The 18,337-nt window shown below is 68.3% G+C and overlaps 1 protein-coding gene across 1 annotated transcript; it reads left to right on the top strand.

The window, feature by feature from the left end:
* Positions 1–6,763: 6,763 nt before the first annotated feature.
* Positions 6,764–17,821, top strand: SFT2D1 (SFT2 domain containing 1). Its single transcript, XM_037520705.2, has 8 exons — positions 6,764–6,890; positions 11,058–11,144; positions 11,535–11,617; positions 12,477–12,558; positions 13,739–13,774; positions 15,061–15,119; positions 16,137–16,166; positions 17,268–17,821. Exons 1-8 carry the CDS (start codon positions 6,828–6,830, stop codon positions 17,305–17,307), a joined length of 480 nt encoding a protein of 159 aa, XP_037376602.1. The 5' UTR covers positions 6,764–6,827; the 3' UTR covers positions 17,308–17,821.
* The last annotated feature ends 516 nt before the right edge of the window (positions 17,822–18,337 follow it).

Below are 18,337 nucleotides of genomic sequence, written 5' to 3'. Positions count from 1 at the left end.
GCCCTGATGCTGGGACGGCCGCAGCCGCGCAGCCCGGCCAGGGAGAGGCGGTGGCGGAGAAGAGCCTGCGCTGCAGGAGGAAGATCAAACGCTAGAAGAAACGTCGGGAAATTCCTCTCCACCACGTGCAGAGAACGCTTTCTCCACAGGCCCGGGGCTCAGCCGTCACGCAGGGACAGGCACCCAGGGGACTTCCCGGTTCCGGCCGAGCAGCCGCGTACCCAGGGGCAGCGCTCGGGGTCGGGCTGGGACATCTGCGCCGCGCGCCGCCGGGGCCGGGACTCCGACCCACAAGCAGCTCTTTGAAATGGAACTGAAGACCAAACTGCCGAGCAAAAGCTGGAAAAATACAAGATCAGATGGTTCATCTGGAAAGACGCAAGTGGGCACTGGGCTGCTTGGAAACATGGCGCCGAGGCCATCCAGGGAAACCGCCCTGCACGCGGCTTCCCCCTGGCAGGGTCAGAAATGCCCGCTCCACACCCTGGCGCCTGCTCCCGGGGGGCTCGCGGCTCGGTGGGGTCCCACGGCCCTGGCAAAGCTGCCAGCCCCCGACTCCGCCCCCTCCACCCCGCTGCGGGGACGCTCCCCTGAAGACGCCTTCCCGGCAGCAGCCTCTGAAGGGGACCCCAGTGACCCCCACCTCCCAAGTTCCTGTCCCGTGTGTCCGCGATATCCTGGCTCCGTGTGGGGGTCGGTGACAAAGCAGGTGACGTGGGGCGAATCAGGTGAGGGCGCAGGCCTGCTGCTGGCGGCGCGTTCGCACGTCTACAACCATTTTGAGAGGAGATGTCCTGGGGGACACACGGGTAGGAGAATGGGGCCCTGACAGCCAGCGGGGATGCGGCCGCACACACTTTCCACGCGGCACCGCCCCACCTGCCATGGGGAGAGACTGGACCCACGCAGGGCCAGAGTGCGGGGCTGGAAGGCAGCCCCCAAAGACTGGGGCCCTCACCACTGAGCCAAGTGCCCCCGGCTGGAGCCTCCAAAGCCGGGGCTGGACCCCGGATCCGCCCGGAATCTGACCCGGCCTGGGGAGAGAGAGCACGGCCAGGACCTTCCAGAGGCCCGAGAGGTGAGGAGCCTGCTGTGCTCCGGCTCACCCACACCCGAGGGCAGCGCGCCTCTCCCTGGGGGGGCAGCCCTGATCACCAGCACAAGGAGCCGGGGGCACAGAGCTGGCCCGGCCGGACTCAGTGTCCAGCCCAGCAGCCGGGGCACGGGCGGCCATCGCCACAGAGCTGGCGCCTCTGCGAGGGCCAAGGGCCGGGACAGACAGCCCCGCGGAGACAGACGCGGCACAGACCGTCCCCCGCCGGCGCTGTCTGCACAGCGAGTGGGTGCCGGGTTGGTGGTGGGGACAACACACCCCCACCCTCCCCACGCCCACCCTCCCCCACCGCCCCCACCCGCAGGGCCAGAGCCGAAGCCTCTGCTGCAAAGGCCGTTTCCCTCGGGCGTTTGCTCAGCGACGCACGCACAAGACGGATGGAGAGCCCGGGTGCCTCCGGCCCTCCGCGCGTGTTGAAGCGGCAGCTCTGATCTGGCAGCAGCGTCCACGTGAGAACTTCTGCCCGCCCGTTCGTGCCGCGAGAGTCACCACCGTCTGCCGTGACAGGCGGCCTGGCTGGAGACCGACGCCCGTCAGCCCCTGGCGCTCGCGTCTGGCTGCTCAGCGGGGCTCGGGACAGAGGCCCCCAGACGGTGTCGGCTCACTGCGCCCAGGCGAGCGCAGGAGGGTCCCCGCTGGTCATCACCGTGGCGGTGGCCGGCCCTGGCCACGTGGGGGCGGTTGGCTTGGCTCGGGACAGAGATCAGCCGAGAGCTCAGGCGTCCATTCTGTGGGCCTGGGTCGGTGTCCAGAGACTGGACCCTGTCCAGTGGGGATGCACGCCCCACCTCCTGTGGACCCCGGAGGTTTCTATGAAGGGCTGGGAGGCCACCTTGTCAGGGTGGACACACCCAGTGGGGTGCAGAGGGCTGGGCCCCCGCAGATGGCCACGGGCCCCTCTGGGCATTGTGGGGTGAAGTGACAGCTGCAGGGGTCAGAGATCACCTCCCCGTGTCCTCTGGGGTCTGCCTGCAGTGTCCAGGCCGAAGGCGGCACCCTGGGGCTGCTCACAGTGAAGACCCCACCTTTCCATAGGGGGAGAGGTCTCCCTGGGCCCCGGGGGGCGGACCCCGGTTTCTTTGGCAGTGGGCGTGCTCAGCCTGCTCTTGCGGCCCTGGAAGAGCAGCTTGGAGACCGCGGGGAGGCTGGTCTCCGATGGGGGGTCCCCCACCCGTGGCTGCCTCCCACGTCCTCCCTCTGCCCTCTCCCTGCACTGGCCCCCCTTCTCTCTTCTGGGCCCCCCACCTCCCGAACGTTCTCCTGCAGGCGCCGGCAGCCCCGTGTCTTCACCTGGAGACCTGCCCGGCCTTCCTCCTGGTCCTCGGTGCCCCGCTCTGCAGCCACGGGGGCCCAGCCCTCGCCGCACGGCGCCTCGGCCAGGGCAGCGGGCCCGCTTCCGCCCCAGGTTGCCATCCGCGGGCAGCCCTCGCAGGCTGTGGAGACGCCCCGCCCGGGGCCAGCAGGAGCGTTCCCAAGTGCACGTCAGCTCTGGGGCCGCGGCCGAAGGGCGAGATTGTTCTTACCCGCGGCGGGCCGACGACGTCGGGCCCCAGCCTGACAGAACGGGAACAGCCCGCCTTGCTGACCCCCAAGGCTGAGCCGGGAGCGCACATGCGGGCCTGGGGTCCCGGGGGCCTCCAGCGCCTGCAGGGCTGAGCTGCCCGGACTCCCCGGCGGACTCTGCGTCCCTCTCCTTCGCCCCAGCCCACTCTGAGCCAGCACAGCTGCTCTCGGCCCTGGCCCCCGCCCTCACTTCCCTACACAGAGCCCATCTCCTTCCCGGCCCGGGAGGCAGGGTCGCGGGTTCCAGCCCGTCCCGGCCAGCCGCCAGCACGGGCTCCCTTCTCCGGGCGGCGCGGTGGCGCCTGGGCTCGGGCCTTGGCCGCGGTGCCGCTGGCTCCCGCCAGACCCAGCTGACTTCCCTTCTGCCGAGGCTTCGCCCCAAACCCTCACCGTGCTGGCTGGGGACCGACAGGCGTGTCGCCCCCAAAATGACATGTCACAGCCCTAATCTCCAACGTGAGGGTGTTTCAAGGGGGACCCTTGGGGGTGACGAGGGGTAGAGCGGGTCTCGAGAGAGGGGCCCCAGGATCAGGTCAGGTCAGTGGCTCTGCAGGAAGAGGAGATCAGGCTCCGCCTGGTGGGCGGGTCCAGGCGGAAGTTGCTGCGCACCCAGAACAGAGGCAGCGGTGCCGGCCAGACTGTCCCATCGCCCCAGCCTGTGGTGCTGTCCCAGCAGCCCCCGCAGCCGCACCCCGGGACAGTGTCCGCCGAGCGTCCCCCGTCGGCCCTCCAGCCCCAGCCATCTCCCCTCTTGCGCTCCCAGTACCAGCCCCCAAACCAACATTCATTTGGATTCCGCTCCCCACCCCGGCTGTCCTCTTCCCGGAGCTCCCCTCTCAGAGAGCGCAGCGCCCCCAGACGCAGCCCGGGGAGCGGCCCGCCTGCTCACTGCTCGCAAGCGCAATGGGCGCCCACGCCTTTTGGGAGAGCAGTTTCAGGCTCACCGGAGAATGGACAGGAAGAGCAGCGCTCCCAGCCTCCCCTCCCTACCGACGCCGCCTGCAGGGCCTTGGGCTGCTGACCAGCGACGGGACAGCGTCCGCGACTAGGCAGAGCCCATTTCTGCCCCCAGGCTCGTTCTGGGCTGCGTTCTGTGGGGTCTGCACCACAATGCGCATCGCCGCCTCCGAACTCCCCCACCTCTGACCCCCGTTCCTGCGGCTTTGCTTCTCCAGAAGGTGGTGGATGGGCCCGCGGTGTGTGTCAGGGCCCCGTCCGTGCGGTTGGGCAGCCTCTGCCTGCCGTGCTGAGTCAGGGGCTGCTGGCAGCGCCCGGGAAGTCCCCTCCCCTCTGGGGTACACAGGTAGCGGGAGGGCAGGACAAGGGGCCTGTCATGTCTCAAGCAGGCCAGGAGGCCTCCCTGAGGAGGGGCCAGAGCTCCGGCAGCAACTGGCCGAGAACAGGAGTTGGAGGAGCTGGGTCAGGAGGGAGGCCGCAAGGTGCCAGGCAGCGAGAGTCCCGTGCAGAAAGGCCCATGGTGGGGCCAGAGCAGGTGTTCCCAGGCACGTGTGCGGGTGTTTTCCCAGGGGCGTGTGCAGGCGTGTTCACAGGCGCGTGCGCAGTGCCTGCGGTGGTGGCGTGTGAGGTGGACACGGGCCAGGTCTGTGCATCCCTGTGGTGTGGCCTTTCCTCTGAGGCTGTGGCAGAGTCGCGAGGCTGCTGAGCGGTCACGGGTGGAGACGGGCCAGGGGCCCAGCCTGCAAGTGTTAACTGGAGCTTCCGGTGCCACATGTGTGCCCCTGTGGTTGCCGGCCTGGCCGCACCACCTGCGGTTTATTTGCCTGCAGCCTCCTGCGCTTAGGGCTGTGGCCTCCAGTCCTTGGCCTCCCTGCAGCTCCGGGGAAGTGGCGCCTGTCCTGGTGGCACACCCCCACTGCTGTCCCCACTGCTGACGCGGCCCAGCGCTCCCTGGATCTAGGGTGACCTCAGCGTCAGCGCTGAGCTGGGGTAGGAAAGAATTCAGTCTCTTTGGAGACAAGTAAGACGCACAACCAGAACAAAGGCTGTTTTCTCAGATTTGCCTCATCTCTTCACTCCAGCCAGAGTCCTGCTGAGCAATTATCCCTGACTCCTCGGCTCTCACCCAAGCTGCAGCTCCCTCCTCTGTCCTGTGCCCAGGGCTTTGCTGCAGCGCCAGAGGTAACCATGGCAACAGGCCTGCAGAGCCAGACTTGCCCTGGGTGCCCGAACACAGAGCATCCGGCTCAGTCCCTGGGGGCAAGGACTAGTGGACTAGTTTCCTGGCCAGGCTCTGCTCTCCGCCCTCAGGCGAGCTGGTGCATCAGGGACCCCCGCCCCCAACCTGTGCTTCCAGGGCTGGGCCTGACTGGCCCTGGGGTGCTCGCCACCTGCAAACCTTCTGCCAAGTGTTGGTCTAAAGGAGCTGGGCTCAAAATTTTGCAGCAAGGGGATGGCGAAAGTGCCTGCTCTATGCCCCCCTCCCCCCTCCCGTGGTGGGGGCTGGCCCTCGCCTTAGGCATGAAGATGGTGGCTGAAAAGAAGGCAAAAAAGTCGCCAACAGCTGCCCGGCCTTGGGGAAGTCGGAGGAGCAGCTGCGCGGTGGCCCGAGCTGGCGTCCACCACCACGACCATGTGACCCCCGAGAGCTGCGTGCAGCTGTGGGGCGCTCTGGATGGGGCTGACCCAGTGCTGGCAGCGCCGGGGGGCCGGGCACACGGGGTTTTTAATAAAAGCGGCAGCGTGTGCTCAGAAAGAAATGCGGATGGCCACGAGCCCGGCTGGTGCCGGGGTGCGGCATGCGAGCGTGTGTGCGCACTTGTGCGCAAGGGGTCTTCTCACTGAGCCTGTCCACCTTCCTCACCCCCGATTTCCGAGATCAGAAAGGAACTGAGCGGGGGCGCTTCCTGCCTGGGGAGAGGACAGCACAGGAAAGCTCTGGAAAGCCACGTGGCTGAGGAGCAGGAAGAGGAAGGAAGTAGGAAGGGTTAGATTTTCTTTCCACAAATAACGAGGGTTGACCGATTGTGGCGGCGCCTGACTGAACCCCCACGTCAACCCTGCAAAGTGAGAAACGTGGTCACCTCGATTTTCCCACGTGGAAAGGTGAACTAGAAGTTTGGGTTGACTCGGCCACAATTCCACAAAGCGACAGTCACAGAGCTCGGGGCCAGACGCGACCGCGCAGGCGGCGCAGCCGGGGGGGCCCTGCCCCCCCCCGCCCCGCCGTCACCCCCTGGTCCCCCCACAGCCTCAGGCTGCAGGAAATCCGCGCCGTGTCTTTCCAGCTGGGCTCGCAGGGACGGGAAGTGAAAGCAAACCCCGTCCTGAACCTTCAACACTATTTTCTAAGTGAATTTCTCACACCCAAGGGCAGGTTGAAAGCTACGGAACCACCTTCGGGGGCGCGTCGCTGGGCCTGGGCGGCCTCCGCCCGCCGCCGCTCCGTCGCGTGGAAACCGGCCCGCGCGCGGCCTCGCTTGTTTCTTCTTCTGCGTGGAAGTCCTGCCGACCCCGCGGGGGAGGGGCGCCCGCGGGGGAGGGGCGTCTGCGGCCGGAGCGGTGGAGGCCGCGGCGGGTCACGGGCGGCCTCCGGCCGAGGCGCTGGACCTGGAGTCCGGGCGCTGGACGTGGTCAGAGGCCCTGGGCGTTGGGCCTGGACACCGGACACGGCTCTGCGCCCGCTCCCGGGTGTGGACACTGCGGAGGGCCGGGCGCCACGCTCGCGGGTCTGGGCGCCGAGCGTCCGCGGGGGGCGGGGGGGGCGGAGGGGGACGGGGGGCGGGGGTGCGGGGGGCGGGGGGAGATGCGCCTTCTTAGGTCCTCCCGATCAGCAGGTCACCGCCCCCCCGCGGCCCGCCCCGGCCCCGCGCCCTCGGCCGCCCCACGCGCCGCCCCACGCGCCGGCCTACGCGCCGCCCCACGCACCGCCCTACGCGCCGGCCTACGCGCCGCCTACGCACCGCCCTACGCGCCGGCCCACGCACCGCCCCACGCACCGCCCTACGCGCCGGCCTACGCGCCGGCCCACGCGCCGCCTACGCACCGCCCTACGCGCCGGCCTACGCGCCGCCTACGCACCGCCCTACGCGCCGGAAGCGGGAGGCCGGACTTCCGGCGGGACTTCGGCCCGGTTTCCGGGTTCCTGTGGGCTCGGGGGTCGCCAACGGGGCCGCCGCCGCCGGGACCGGCCATGGAGAAGCTGCGGCGGGTGCTGAGCGGCCAGGACGACGAGGAGCAGGGCCTGACGGCGCAGGTAGCGGGCGGCCGGCCGAGGGCGGGGCGAGGGCGCGGGAGGGCAGCGGGCGCGAGTCTCGGGGCGGGCGCGGGGCCTCCGGCGGGGTCGGCGGCGTCCCCCTCCCCCTCCCCTCCTTCTCCTCCCCCCTCCCCTCCCCCTCTTCCCCTCCCTCTTCCCCTCCCCCCTCCACGGGGTCGCTGCGGAGCGCCCGGCCTCTGCTGGACCCGTGACCCCGGCTGGGCGCTGTGGAAACGGGACGGGCCCCCCGCTCCGCGCCCCAGCGGTGCGAGTCTCAGGGACCCCGCGGCTTCCCCCGGAGCGACCCGGGGCGCTGGGGCGGGAGCGGAGCAGCCTCGGGCTGTGGACGCCCCCGCCGCGCAGCCACCGGGCGGCGTGACCGGACTCGGTGTCCGGGTGCCGGGGTCTGAGAAGAGGCGGGCGGACGTGGGGGGTGCAGAGGGGGGCGCTGCGGGCCGGGGAGGGGCGTGGGGGGCGCGCTGGCGGCCGGGGCTGCTGAGGGCCCGGGCCCCTGCGGCCCGAGGGTGGTGGAGACAATGGGCTTTTGTTCTGGGCCTCGGGCTGGGGCAGAAGGTGGACGGCGGGAGGCGGCAGGGGAGCGGCGGCCTCGAGTTTTAGGGTAGTTCATTGGAAACCGAAACCATCAGTGATGGGGCAGGCGCGGGGGGTGGGGGGGGGGCTGGACAGGGTCCCCAGGGGGTGGGGTGGGGGAGGGGCGGGGCACTCACGTGGGCCACCTGCTGCCCCAGGGGTCCAGGGTCAGGGGTGAGAAGTCAGGCCCTACTTGCGATGTCACCGGAGACCACATTGCAGGTGCAGCAGGAAGTGGGGAGCGGTCAGAGCAGTGGGGTGTGGGGAGCCTGCTGATGTGGCCCGGGTAGGTGGAGGTGCACAGGGAAGGGGTGAGCTCTCCTGTGGCGCGTGTGCCAAGGGCGAGGGTTTGGTGTGCTTGACCCCAGCAGCGGAGGAGTCGGGTGAGGAGGGATGTTGGGGCGTGTCCTCCTGTAGCTGCTCTGTCCTCCTGCCCAGGGGCTTGGGGACCAGGGAGAGGCCCCCCTTCAGAGACATCGGGGGCATGTCAAGGAGGGGGCGACCGAAGTTTGGTCTTAAAGGTCAGGTCCCCGACACTCACTCTCAGGACACAGCCCCCTTCCCTGCAGGCTCCTAGACCTGCGCCCAGCCGCCCCAGCCCCCACCCCAGGGGGCCAGGCTGCCCCTCGCCTCCCCCCTAGTGCAGCCACTTCCTCCACCGCAGTGGCCCTGGCTCTCCTCAGGGCGCCTGCACTCACCACAGAGGGCCCTTCTCTGCTGCTTCCTGGGGAGCGGCCCCCTCCGGACCTCCGGCCTGCACCTCCCAGCTGAGTGCCAGCCCCGAGGGCAGGTGGGCCCCGAGTGCTTCCTGCTGTGTCTGGAACCTACCATGTGCCTGGCTGGGAACAGCAGCCCACCTGGTGGGTGCATGAGCAAGTGAAGACTCTGGTCTGACTGCTGAGAGGTGGGGACTGGTGTGAGCACTGGTGCCTGTGGCCCCAGGGGTCCGAGGGGGGGAGTGGCGGGTATTGGAACTGGTCCTGGAAGAGCCTAGTTGGGGAGGCCGGGGCCGCTCCATGGAGGGACCGCCTGCCCCTTCCCTCGCCCCCGGGCCTTTCGCTGTGACGGTGGTAGACCTCTTCCTGTTTCCCGGCTCTCCCGGTTTTCTTAAAAATGAACGTCTCCCTCTTTCCTGCTGTCTGCTGGCCAGCTCGCAGGGGGCAGGCCCGGAGCAGGCTTCTGCCCTGAGACAGCTGCTTCCTCTTCCTTTGATAACGAGCGAGACAGCTGGCGCCACTTTCGGTATGTCGGGGACAGCACCGAGGAGCCGCGCGGTGGCTGGGGTGCTTCGGGCGGTGGCCGGGCCGGAGGGCGGGCTCGTCCCCGGCGGCTCTCCCGGCCCTGAAGCCTTGCGCAGCGTCCTCGGCGAGCACCTGCCCACACCGTGCGCCGACTTGGGGTAAATCATTCGCCCGCGGCCCGACTGTTCCATGCCTGCACGTGAACACGGGTGTCCTGGGCAAGCGCCCGCGTCCCGGGCAGCAGCGCCGAGGGCAGGGTCAGCTGGCAGCGCGGGATGGCCGCCGGGCAGGCGATGAGGTGGCTGCACCGTGAGAAGAAGGCGGAGGTGGGCGCTCCCTCCGCCCGCCGGCCCTCACGCCTGTGCGCCCGCGGCGGGGCCGCCCTTCCTGGGCGCTGGCGGCTCCGGGCCGCCTGTGTGGGGCGCGGGCCTGGCGTCCGTCTGTGGTGTGTCCTCAGAGGACGCGCCCTGCTTCCCCCGGGAAGGGAAGAGGGAAGGGATTTTTATAGGCAGGGTCGCTGGAAACAGGAGTCAGTTTCGCTATAAACATAGAATTGCTGGAAATGCGGGTGTGAGTTCACGCAGGTTTTAAGGAATATTTAAAATGTGTTGGGCCTCCCGGGGGCCTAAGGGTCCGTCTCAGGCTGTCCGCGCTGCGGCCTGAGTCCGATCCCCAGCCAGGGAGCTCCCACAGGGCGCGGCAGCCCCTCCTGCCTCCCCCAGCTCCCCTCCGCACTGGGTGTCAGAGGATCTGTAGATTCGCCTGTTCTGCTCCCCGCTCTGGCTCTGGGGAGTCCTCTCAGCCCTTCCCCTCCCCCCCTTCTTACGTGTATAATTCCATCAATTTTTTTTTGAAAGAAGCATTTAAAATGTGTAAGAAAGTGACATGTTATATTGACAGGACAATCTTTAATTACTTTGTCTGTTTTCACGCTGCCGAGGACTGGCGGATTAATCCGTGGAGGTAAGGCGTGTAGCCGAGGGCTTGACCCTCTGTGTATAGAACATTCTGCTTCGTTTTCCCCAAGAACGCAAGCTGGGGTCTTCTTTTTGGCTGCATGTGATAGTGCGGGCTGGAAATCGAGGCGTGTGGATTTTTACATGTTTCCAGTGTCCGGAAATGGCTCTTTGAGCGGCGAGCAGCGCCCCTTCCCTGTGGGCCAGAGCTTTCCGTGAAGCCTTTCGTCAGCCGGACTGGCCTGGGCTGGAGGGGCCCCAGCTTGCGGTTCCTACGGAGAAATTTTGTGGCATTCCCAGAACAAAGTGATCCTGCCGGCTTAGGCCAAATAGCATCAGGCCTGGGGTCGCAGCCCAGGACCCGCGGCCCGAGCGGAGCTGAGGCGCCAGGGAAACCGGCCTGTGGGAGCAGCTCTGGGCAGGCCCCGGCGGGCCCTGCTGCCCGGGAGCCGCTGCCCGGGGCTCGCTGCTCTTTTTGCCTTGTCCTCTGGGCCGCGAGGGGCCGTTCGTGCCGTCGGGCTTCGGGAGCGAAGTGACCGGGTGGGGCGTCGCGCTGGCGAGGGCGTCTGCTCTTGTCCACCACGCGTGTCTGCGAGGCCGGGGCTGTGCCGGGTCAGCCGCTGTCTCCGGGGCGGGGACTGTTGCCGTCCACGTCATTTGGGGAGCGTGTGTGTGACGACGCGACAGCGGCCGCTGTGGAATACATGGTCCTTCCAGAGGCGTTTGCACTGCTGGCCGGACGGAGGAGTTGGCGTCAAGGGAACTTCTTAAATGGAAGCCGTTGGCTGCATCCCGCGGTGACGCCGCGGTGGCTGCCCAGGTCCCTCCATTGGCCCTGGAGCACCCCCGAGGCGCACGCCGCTCACCCTAGAGCTTCCGGGCTACCCGCTCCTCCCCCAGCCTGCGGCCCACCGCCAGCTGCTGGGGAGAGGGTCCCGCCTGCCTCCGCGCCGGGTGACCCAGCGGTCTGCGCTGCGGGCCCGGCTGACCTCCGGCCCGTCGGGACCCTGGCCTGGCCAGTGCCCCCCACTCCCCTGAAGGCCTCCTGAGCGCCTTTCCTGCACGGGGAGCCCATTCGGAGCCTCACAGAGGGCGCTCTGGCGGGGCGGCGAAACGGGAGCGGGAGGACGATGCCCGGCCTCAGCGTCTGTCACGGCGCAGCCCGTCGCGGCGCCCTCCTGTGTGTCCTCCCGAGTATCCTCTGCGGGGCCCTGCCCACCTCCCGGCCGGCTGGCCCGGGCCTGCGAGGGGCCTCCTGCTCCGCCGACCCCGGGCCAGCAGCGCGAGGCCGGCCGACCGTCTCTGCCTTCGTGAGGCGGGGGCCGCGGCGGCCGTGGCGACTCACCGCGCTCTCGCCTCCCTCCCCGCCCCTCCCCAAGGTCCTGGACGCCTCGTCCCTCAGCTTCAACACCCGCTTGAAGTGCTTCGCCATTTGCTTCGTCGCTGGCATTTTCTTCTCCATCCTGGTGAGTTCGGGCCCGTGTCGGGGCGGGCTCCGGGCAGGGCGGGCGGCCCCGGTGCGGGAGTGAGGCGGGGGCGGCCCGTGTTAGGGGAGCTGCCAAGTCCACGTCGCTTGTTCGCCACTTCCGGCCGGCGGGGCTGCTCGCCGACACGGCGCTTCGCTCCCGGCGAGGAAGGTGGTGCGGGGCCCGGGCGAGCAGCTTCCGTGCCCGCGGGCGGGAGGGTCAGACGGCCAGCGGCGCTGCAAGCTGACTGGTGGGTAAAACCGTAGGCCGCACGCGGGTACCACCCTGCGCTCGCGCGCTGGGCTAGCGCCTGCCAGCACCGCCGCTGGCGTTCTGGGCCGCTGCGCTGGCAGGGCCACCCTTAGCGCTGCCTGTCCCGTCCCGACACAGGGCACGGCGCTGCTCTGGCTCCCCGGCGGCATCAAGCTCTTCGCCGTGTTCTACACCCTGGGGAACGTCGCCGCGCTGGCCAGGTACGTGTGGGCCTGGCGCCTGCGCTCTAGCGGGCTTTCCGCAGAGCGCTCTTCTGGGGGCTCTTCTGTGGCTCCACGCGCGCGAGCCCAGCCACAGGCGCACGCTCCCCGCGGGCCCGGCTCCCTGGGGAGTGGCCAGCCTGAGGGTGCCTGGAGCTGCGCGGGGGTTTCGCGTGTCCCCCCAGAGTGTGAGGTGGGCCCCTCCTCACCCGCCCCCTAGCTGGGCGTGCGGCACAGAGGCCGCTGCCCGTGGCCTGCCGGCGAGGGTGACGGCGAGGCCCGGCCCCCAGGGCGCCCGCGCAGCCCGCGGCTGCTGTGTTCGGCCCCTCGCGCCGAGCCTGGTGGCGAGCGAGGCCGCCACTGGAGAAGGTGTGGGGTGCGGTGCTGGCGGGCTGACCGTCAGCAGGTGCGGGGGCTCCTCTCTGCGGGTCATCTGCCTCTGGGGGTGCCGGTGTCCGCTGAGTGTATCAGATCCGGGAGCTCAGCACCCGTACACCCGCCTCTCAGGGGTGGCCTGCTGCTTCAGGAGCGTTCTGCGTCCGAGGTGGTGGGAGGTGAACCGGGGTGAGGCTCGGCCAGCTCTCTCCGGCTGGGCCTGCGCCGCGTCCCCGCAGTCGGCTCGCAGAAGCCCCGTCCCGGGAGACATCAGACGCCCTCGCCTGTGGTTCCAGACCGCGGCGCGCCGGCGTGTGCCTTCCCCACAGAGAGCTAAACTGGTGAGGTTTCTTTTACTATCAAGGAGAAATACAGCAGGTAGTGAGGGCTGCCACAGTCAACCCCAGGCGTCAGGGCTCCCGACGGCGCCTGTTCTCAGGGCACACCGACCAGCGGGCCGTCTCTGCTTCTGTTTGCTCCGCAGCACCTGCTTCTTGATGGGCCCCGTGAAGCAGCTGAAGAAGATGTTTGAGCCGACGAGGCTGCTGGCCACGGTCGTCATGCTGGTGAGTAGTGACGACGGCTCGGACACCCGTCGCACGTGCGCTGTGGGTGGCACCTGGGCCGGGTTGGGGTGCGCGGCATCACCCGCAGAGGCCTGGGCCCCACCCCGCTGTGGCGCCTGCCTCTGCCTCGGCTCCACGTCCTCCGGCCCCGCGTCATCTCTTGACGGAGAGCCCCGTGAGCGTCGCTTCTGGGTCATTCCACCGCCTCCGGGAGGGCGGCCTGAATTCAGAAACCTGTGCCCTGACTTCGTCCCTTCCCGTCAGGCTGCCAAGGGACGTTCCTGGGGGGACACGCCTCAGGCTTGCCCTCGTGGCCCATTGGTCTCCGGGTCCAGACCGCGGGATGGGGGGGCTGAGTTGGAATGTGGGTTTTGGGTCCTTCCCAGATCCTGGCTTTGAGATTAGGGCCGGGAGCCCGAGCCTCTCCCCGGCCGCGGGCTCGCGTGCGCCGCCGCTGCCGGCCGGTCTCCGGCGGGACAGTGTGCTGTTGCGGGCGCGTCAGCATCCTGCTGTTAGCTCGCAGACACGCCGCCCTCTGTGGACTTGTGAGGAGGGACCGTCTTCAGCCGTGCTGCGTGACGGCCTCTTCTAAGCAGAGAAACCGTTTCTGGTCTAATTTTCCTGCCTTCCCGGTGAAGCGCGGCCGGTTCTGACCTGTGGCCACGAGGCTGTGCTTGGCGATGGCGGGCGGAGGTGCCCGCGCCAGCCAGCTCTGCGCCCCGACACGCTGCTGTCGCCTGCTCGTGGCGCCGGAGCGGGGAGGGCACCGCTGTGCGCACCTGAGTGGAAGGCGACAGGACCGGACAGGCAGCGCCTCACCGAGGACGCTTGGCCGGGGCATCCGAGCTGGGACCGCCCGAGTCGCTCGTGGCAGCCTCCTGCCTGTGCCCTCTGCTGTCCCCTGCCTCTCACGCGCGCTCCTGGCCTCTGAGGACACAGGCTCGTGGGTGGCGATGTCATCTTCCTGTGTGCAAAATCGCGCCAGTTCTTTTCTGAAGCTGCGCCAAACTGTGCGAGTGGTTGTGTGGACGGGGCTGTCGTCAGCGCCCGGCGCCGCAGGACAGCTTGTCACGGCCGGTGACTTCCCCTCCCGCGTGCTGTCTGCAGGGGAATGCGGGGCTGGCGTGTGTTCACCAAACTGGTGCACGCCCCCACGCTTCCACTCTCTCCTTCCCTGCAGCTGTGCCTGGTGCTCACCCTGTGTGCCGCCCTCTGGGTAAGTGACGTCCGCCCTGCCGGCTTCCCGCTGACCGCGTCTCTCTCCCTGGTGGCGCGTCGCCACACATCTCCAAGGAGCTCGACGACTGCTGGAGACCAAGCGTCCCTAAAATGGGTGCCATCCAGTTCCAGCTAGACTCCCTGCCGTAGATGCTGCCAGTTCGGGCGGGCACACCCCGTGCAGGCGTGCAGCGCGCGCACACTGGGCTCTGGTTGGGTCTGGCTGACCCCTGTAGTGGGCGTGACGAGAGGCCTGGCCCAGGTCCGGGCTCTCTCCCGGCCGGCAGCGTGCAGCTGAGGGGTGACCAGGAGTCCAGCTGGTGAGGGGAAAGGCCAGAAAATGAACCAAAGCATCCGACACGGACATGGAGGGACTGCACTGGGCGGGGCACCGCCTGGACAGGCAGCTCCTCAGGTGCCTTTGGGGGCCGGCCGGTGGCACCCACCCGCGCGGCCACCCCAGCCGGCCCCGTTGCCCTTCCCTTTGCCCTCCCCCGGGCGTGAGGTGCTTCTCAAGCCGTCAGAAACACACTGTCGGGGGGGACGGCGTACAGGGCGCTTTGGAGATGTCCTCTCAAGAGCAGTCTGTGGCCTGTGTGTTTTCATGGCGGAAGCTGAACCTCAGCGAGCCTTCCCTGACACCCGCTTCCCCACGGTCTCGCAGCAGCGTCTGAGACCGCCTGTGCGCACGGGGACACTGATTGCTAGTTTTGGAATTGTCTAGGCGCCTGTCGATCAGTAGCAGTAGAAATCAGGAAATAAGTAATAAAAATGGGAATTCCTCAAGATAGGGAAGTCTAAAAATGGATCATTTTTAAACGATGGAATTTGTTTTTATTATTCCAAAAGATCACAATAAAACGCTGCTGTCCTTAAAAAAGGAAACAAAAAAGACACAGGAAAAGGAGGGGGGACGTGGAGTGTGTGGCCTCTGCCTCTGCGGGGACACCCCCCGGCGCGTGGCGAGCCCGCGGCTGCTGCCTGCCCTTAGCCGCGCGGGGCGCTGAGCCGCTGACTTGGAGCCCCCGACACTGGCGCTCTGGCGTCTGCGCTCTGCGCGCTCTTCAGGGACAGTCATTGAAGGGGGTGCGTGTGGCAGTGTCTGACGAAGGCAGGATTCTGGCAGGGGCTGTGCTTCCTGACGTTGGGCTGGCCCACGGCGTGACGCTGAGCCGCACTGCGTTTCCTGGGCCTGCGAATGGCGCCGAGTTGTTTGGAGGGGGTGGAGCGGCCCGTGGGTGGGAAGCAGTCTTGCCAGCCCCTGACTCTCGTTTCTCTTGCCAGTGGCACAAGCGGGGCCTGGCCTTGCTGTTCTGCATACTGCAGTTCTTGTCGATGACCTGGTAAGTCTCGGGCCGTGAGGCCGGGAGTGCCCCCTGGGGAGCGGCCGGCACTTTGTCCTCTGCTGGGGGCGTCCCTGGCACGTCACCGGGTGCTGGGAGGGGCCTCGGGAGAGGTCTGGTGGGCGCGGGGCGGTGCCCGAGGAGGAGAGCCAGGCGCCTGTGGGAGGGAGGGCTCCGTGCTTGCACACTTCCTCCGTGGCGTGTTCACAGCCATTCCAATAAGTGAGACAGGGCCGGGAGAAACGTAGCCTGTGCCCGCTGAACCCGGGAGCGCCCGACCGCGTGCGGCTGCACCGCGCAGCTGGAGAGGCCCGAAGCAGGGCTCCCCTGGTGGCTGTCCGGTCTGGACACCCCGTGAGAACGTGGCCGCCTCCTCTACCCGATCCCCCTTCGGGCTCCCCTTCCCGAGCCATCTTTCCGTCTCGGATCCCCCAGCCCGGGCCCCGTGTGTGCCCGTGGGCCAGAGTGGGCGTCTCGCATCAGAGTGATTCGGGAGTGTCTTCCTCTGGCTTGGAGCGGAGTCTGGCTTGCCCCGACCGCAGAGGCCCTCCCTCTGCCCCGCCCCCGTCTCCGGCACCTCTGGCCCTGTCTGCCTTTCCGCTGCTGGAGGTCACGCGGCGCCGGCTCCGTCTCTGCAGCTCGCGGGGACAGCGGCTTGCGCTCCAGGGAAACGTGCGGCCCTGTCGGACCGCGGTCGGTGGGCCCCCCGGGGGAAGGCCGTTGTTCCCGGCTGGACCCTGCGGTTCCGAGACGGAACTCTCGGAGGGCGGGTGCTGAGCCTGCCGCGGGCCTCCGGGCTGGGTCGATGAAGGCGGCCAGGCTGCTGGTTCAGGCTGCGTCCCTTGGGGGTGGGCCGGGCCGAGGGTGGGGGCCCCTATCGAGTCCCAGTGTGAGGGCGCCCCTGGGCGGGTGCCCTGTGCCGGGTTCCGTGGCCTGATTCTTGGCGGCGCTGGGCTGCGGCCCTCGGGCACTAGGCGGCGTCTCGTCACTGAAAACACGCGTGGCTTTGTCTTGCAGGTACAGCCTGTCCTACATCCCGTACGCCAGGTGAGCCGGCCCCGCCCCGCGCGCCAGCGCCCCCTTTCAAAAGCTGTTTCGTTCTCACTTGACTCTTCCCGGGAGTGAGTGAGATTCTCATGAGACCGGCGGCCCTTGCCTGGCGAGGAGGCGGGGCCTTGGCCGGAGACCCGGGTCCCTCCTGGCCGTGCGGCTCGGGAGAGGCAGCGTCGTCCACTAGGCAGAGTCTCCGGGGAGACGGGGATGGGTGAGACGTCGCGGCCCGTGGACACGCGTCTGCGCTGGGCCCGTAGAGACGCTGTCGCGGGAGCTTCCCTGCTGTGCGCAGGGCCCCCCCGAAAGCTGTACAAACAGAGTTGAGGAAGGTCGTCTGCGAGGCTGAGGTGTAGCTGCTCTGGGATTTGGCAGCACAGGGGCGGCTCTGCGCACAGCGGCCAGCTGCAGTCCAGGTGGGAGCAAGAGGGACACGGCAGCCTCTCTCTCTCCCTTCCTGTCCTGAGGGGTCTCTGCAGGACACCTGGCGGGGAGGGGGGGTTGGGGGGGAGAGGCAGAGCAGGGCCAGCCGGCCCGCGGCCTGGCGGGCTCCGCCTTTCGCGCCAGGACTCCGCTCTGGTCAGCCGCCCCTGCTGCGGGCCACGCCCACCCGTCCCCGAGCTCGGGGTGCTGCGCGGGGGAGCGGCCGAGTCTGCTGGCCGCCTGGCCTGCGGGGGCAGCTGACCGCAGGCCGTAGACGTCGTCTTATGTGAGTCGAGTGTTAAGTCACAGCTAAAGCTTTCGGAAAAGAACGCGAAGGACGCAGCGGTTCATCCTGACGTTTGGGGCATTCTGAGGCTGTGCTCGTGAGCGTTTTGCTTTTTAAACTCCGGTTTACTCTCCTTTTGCTTTTGCCGTCGCTGTCCGCGGGCGCGGGCGCTTATCTCCTGGTAGGGTCAGCTCGCGTGCTGGCGCGTTTCCTTAGTAATCACTTCAGGCGCGAGCCAGTTATTGCCAAAGCGCAGCTTCAGGTGACGTCACGGAGTTTAGGTCATCAAGACACGTGGGGCCTCCTGGGGTCTCGAGGAGGGGGCGTCGCCTGGCCCTCGGCCACGGGGCTCCTGCAGACGCGCTCATCCCACCCGGGCCCTCCCGCAGGGACGCGGTGATCAAGTGCTGCTCTTCCCTCCTGAGCTGAGGCCGCTCGCTCGGGCGGCTTCTGGGAGCTCATGCTCTGCTTTTGGCGACGTGCCCTGCCCGACGGACGACCACTCCAGGAGCGCCCGCAGGGACCACTGTGAAGACCCGGCGTGGACGGCCGCAGACGCGCGTGCACAGCCGCTCCGCGCTCCCGCGTGGGGTGCGGGGTCCTGGCCAGGCTCTCCCCGAGAGGGGTCAAGCCCCAGCCGCGCGCGGGTCCTCTCCGGCCGCTTCTTCCCTCTTCTCCAAGCCGCCTTTGAGACGCGGCTCTCCGGGGTAGACGCGTGCTGCGTGCGACGCTCCGTTCGGCTCCTTTAAGATGTCCACGTTTTTAACTTTTTTAAACAAACTTTAAATGTGAATGTTTTTACTTTAGCTAAACACGGCTTATTATATGTAATAAAAATAATATATAAATCTTTACAACTTTGAGATAAATCCTCACTTCCACGCTTGGAAAACTAACATTTTCTAGATGCCGCGTGTGCTGTTTTGGGGGGCCTCGCTCAGGGCTGGGCGCTGGCCTTTCTGTGGGGCAGCCGGGAAGGGCAGTGTCTGGGCTGTGCACCGCCCAGCAGCCCACCAGAGCGGGGGCCGGGGGAAGGGCTGAGTCGGGGCGGCGGCACCTGCTGGCTCGGGGTGCGGCGGTGGCTCCCGCGTGGCGTCTGAGGGGGCCCCGGGGCCGAGTCCTCATGCAGGGAGCGCCAAGTCACATCTGCCCCCACCTCTTAACCTCTGGTTTCGCGAAGCCCCCGCCTGGTCTGCTGGCTGCCCTGGCCCCCCGCTGCTGGGCTCGTGCCTGGCTTCACCGCAGGACCTCTGCCCAGGAGGGCGCAGCCCGAGGCCATGGCGGTGCTGTGGGGTCCTGGGGCCCCTGGCGCGCGACGCCTCCCCAGGTGTACATGGAACGTGCAGCTCCCTCGGGGGCCCTGCTGTTAGCACCTGCCGTGGGCCGCCGAGGCGGCTCTGGTCGGAGGCAGCAGCCGCAGAGGTGCAGGAGAAGCAGGGCAGGTGAGCCGGCAGGTGCT

This window comes from Talpa occidentalis, unplaced genomic scaffold (genome assembly GCF_014898055.3).
Source record: "Talpa occidentalis isolate TD23 unplaced genomic scaffold, MPIMG_talOcc4v2.1 talOcc4.2, whole genome shotgun sequence".
Classification (NCBI taxonomy): Eukaryota; Metazoa; Chordata; class Mammalia; order Eulipotyphla; family Talpidae; genus Talpa; species Talpa occidentalis.
This window is presented reverse-complemented; position numbering and strand designations above follow the sequence as displayed.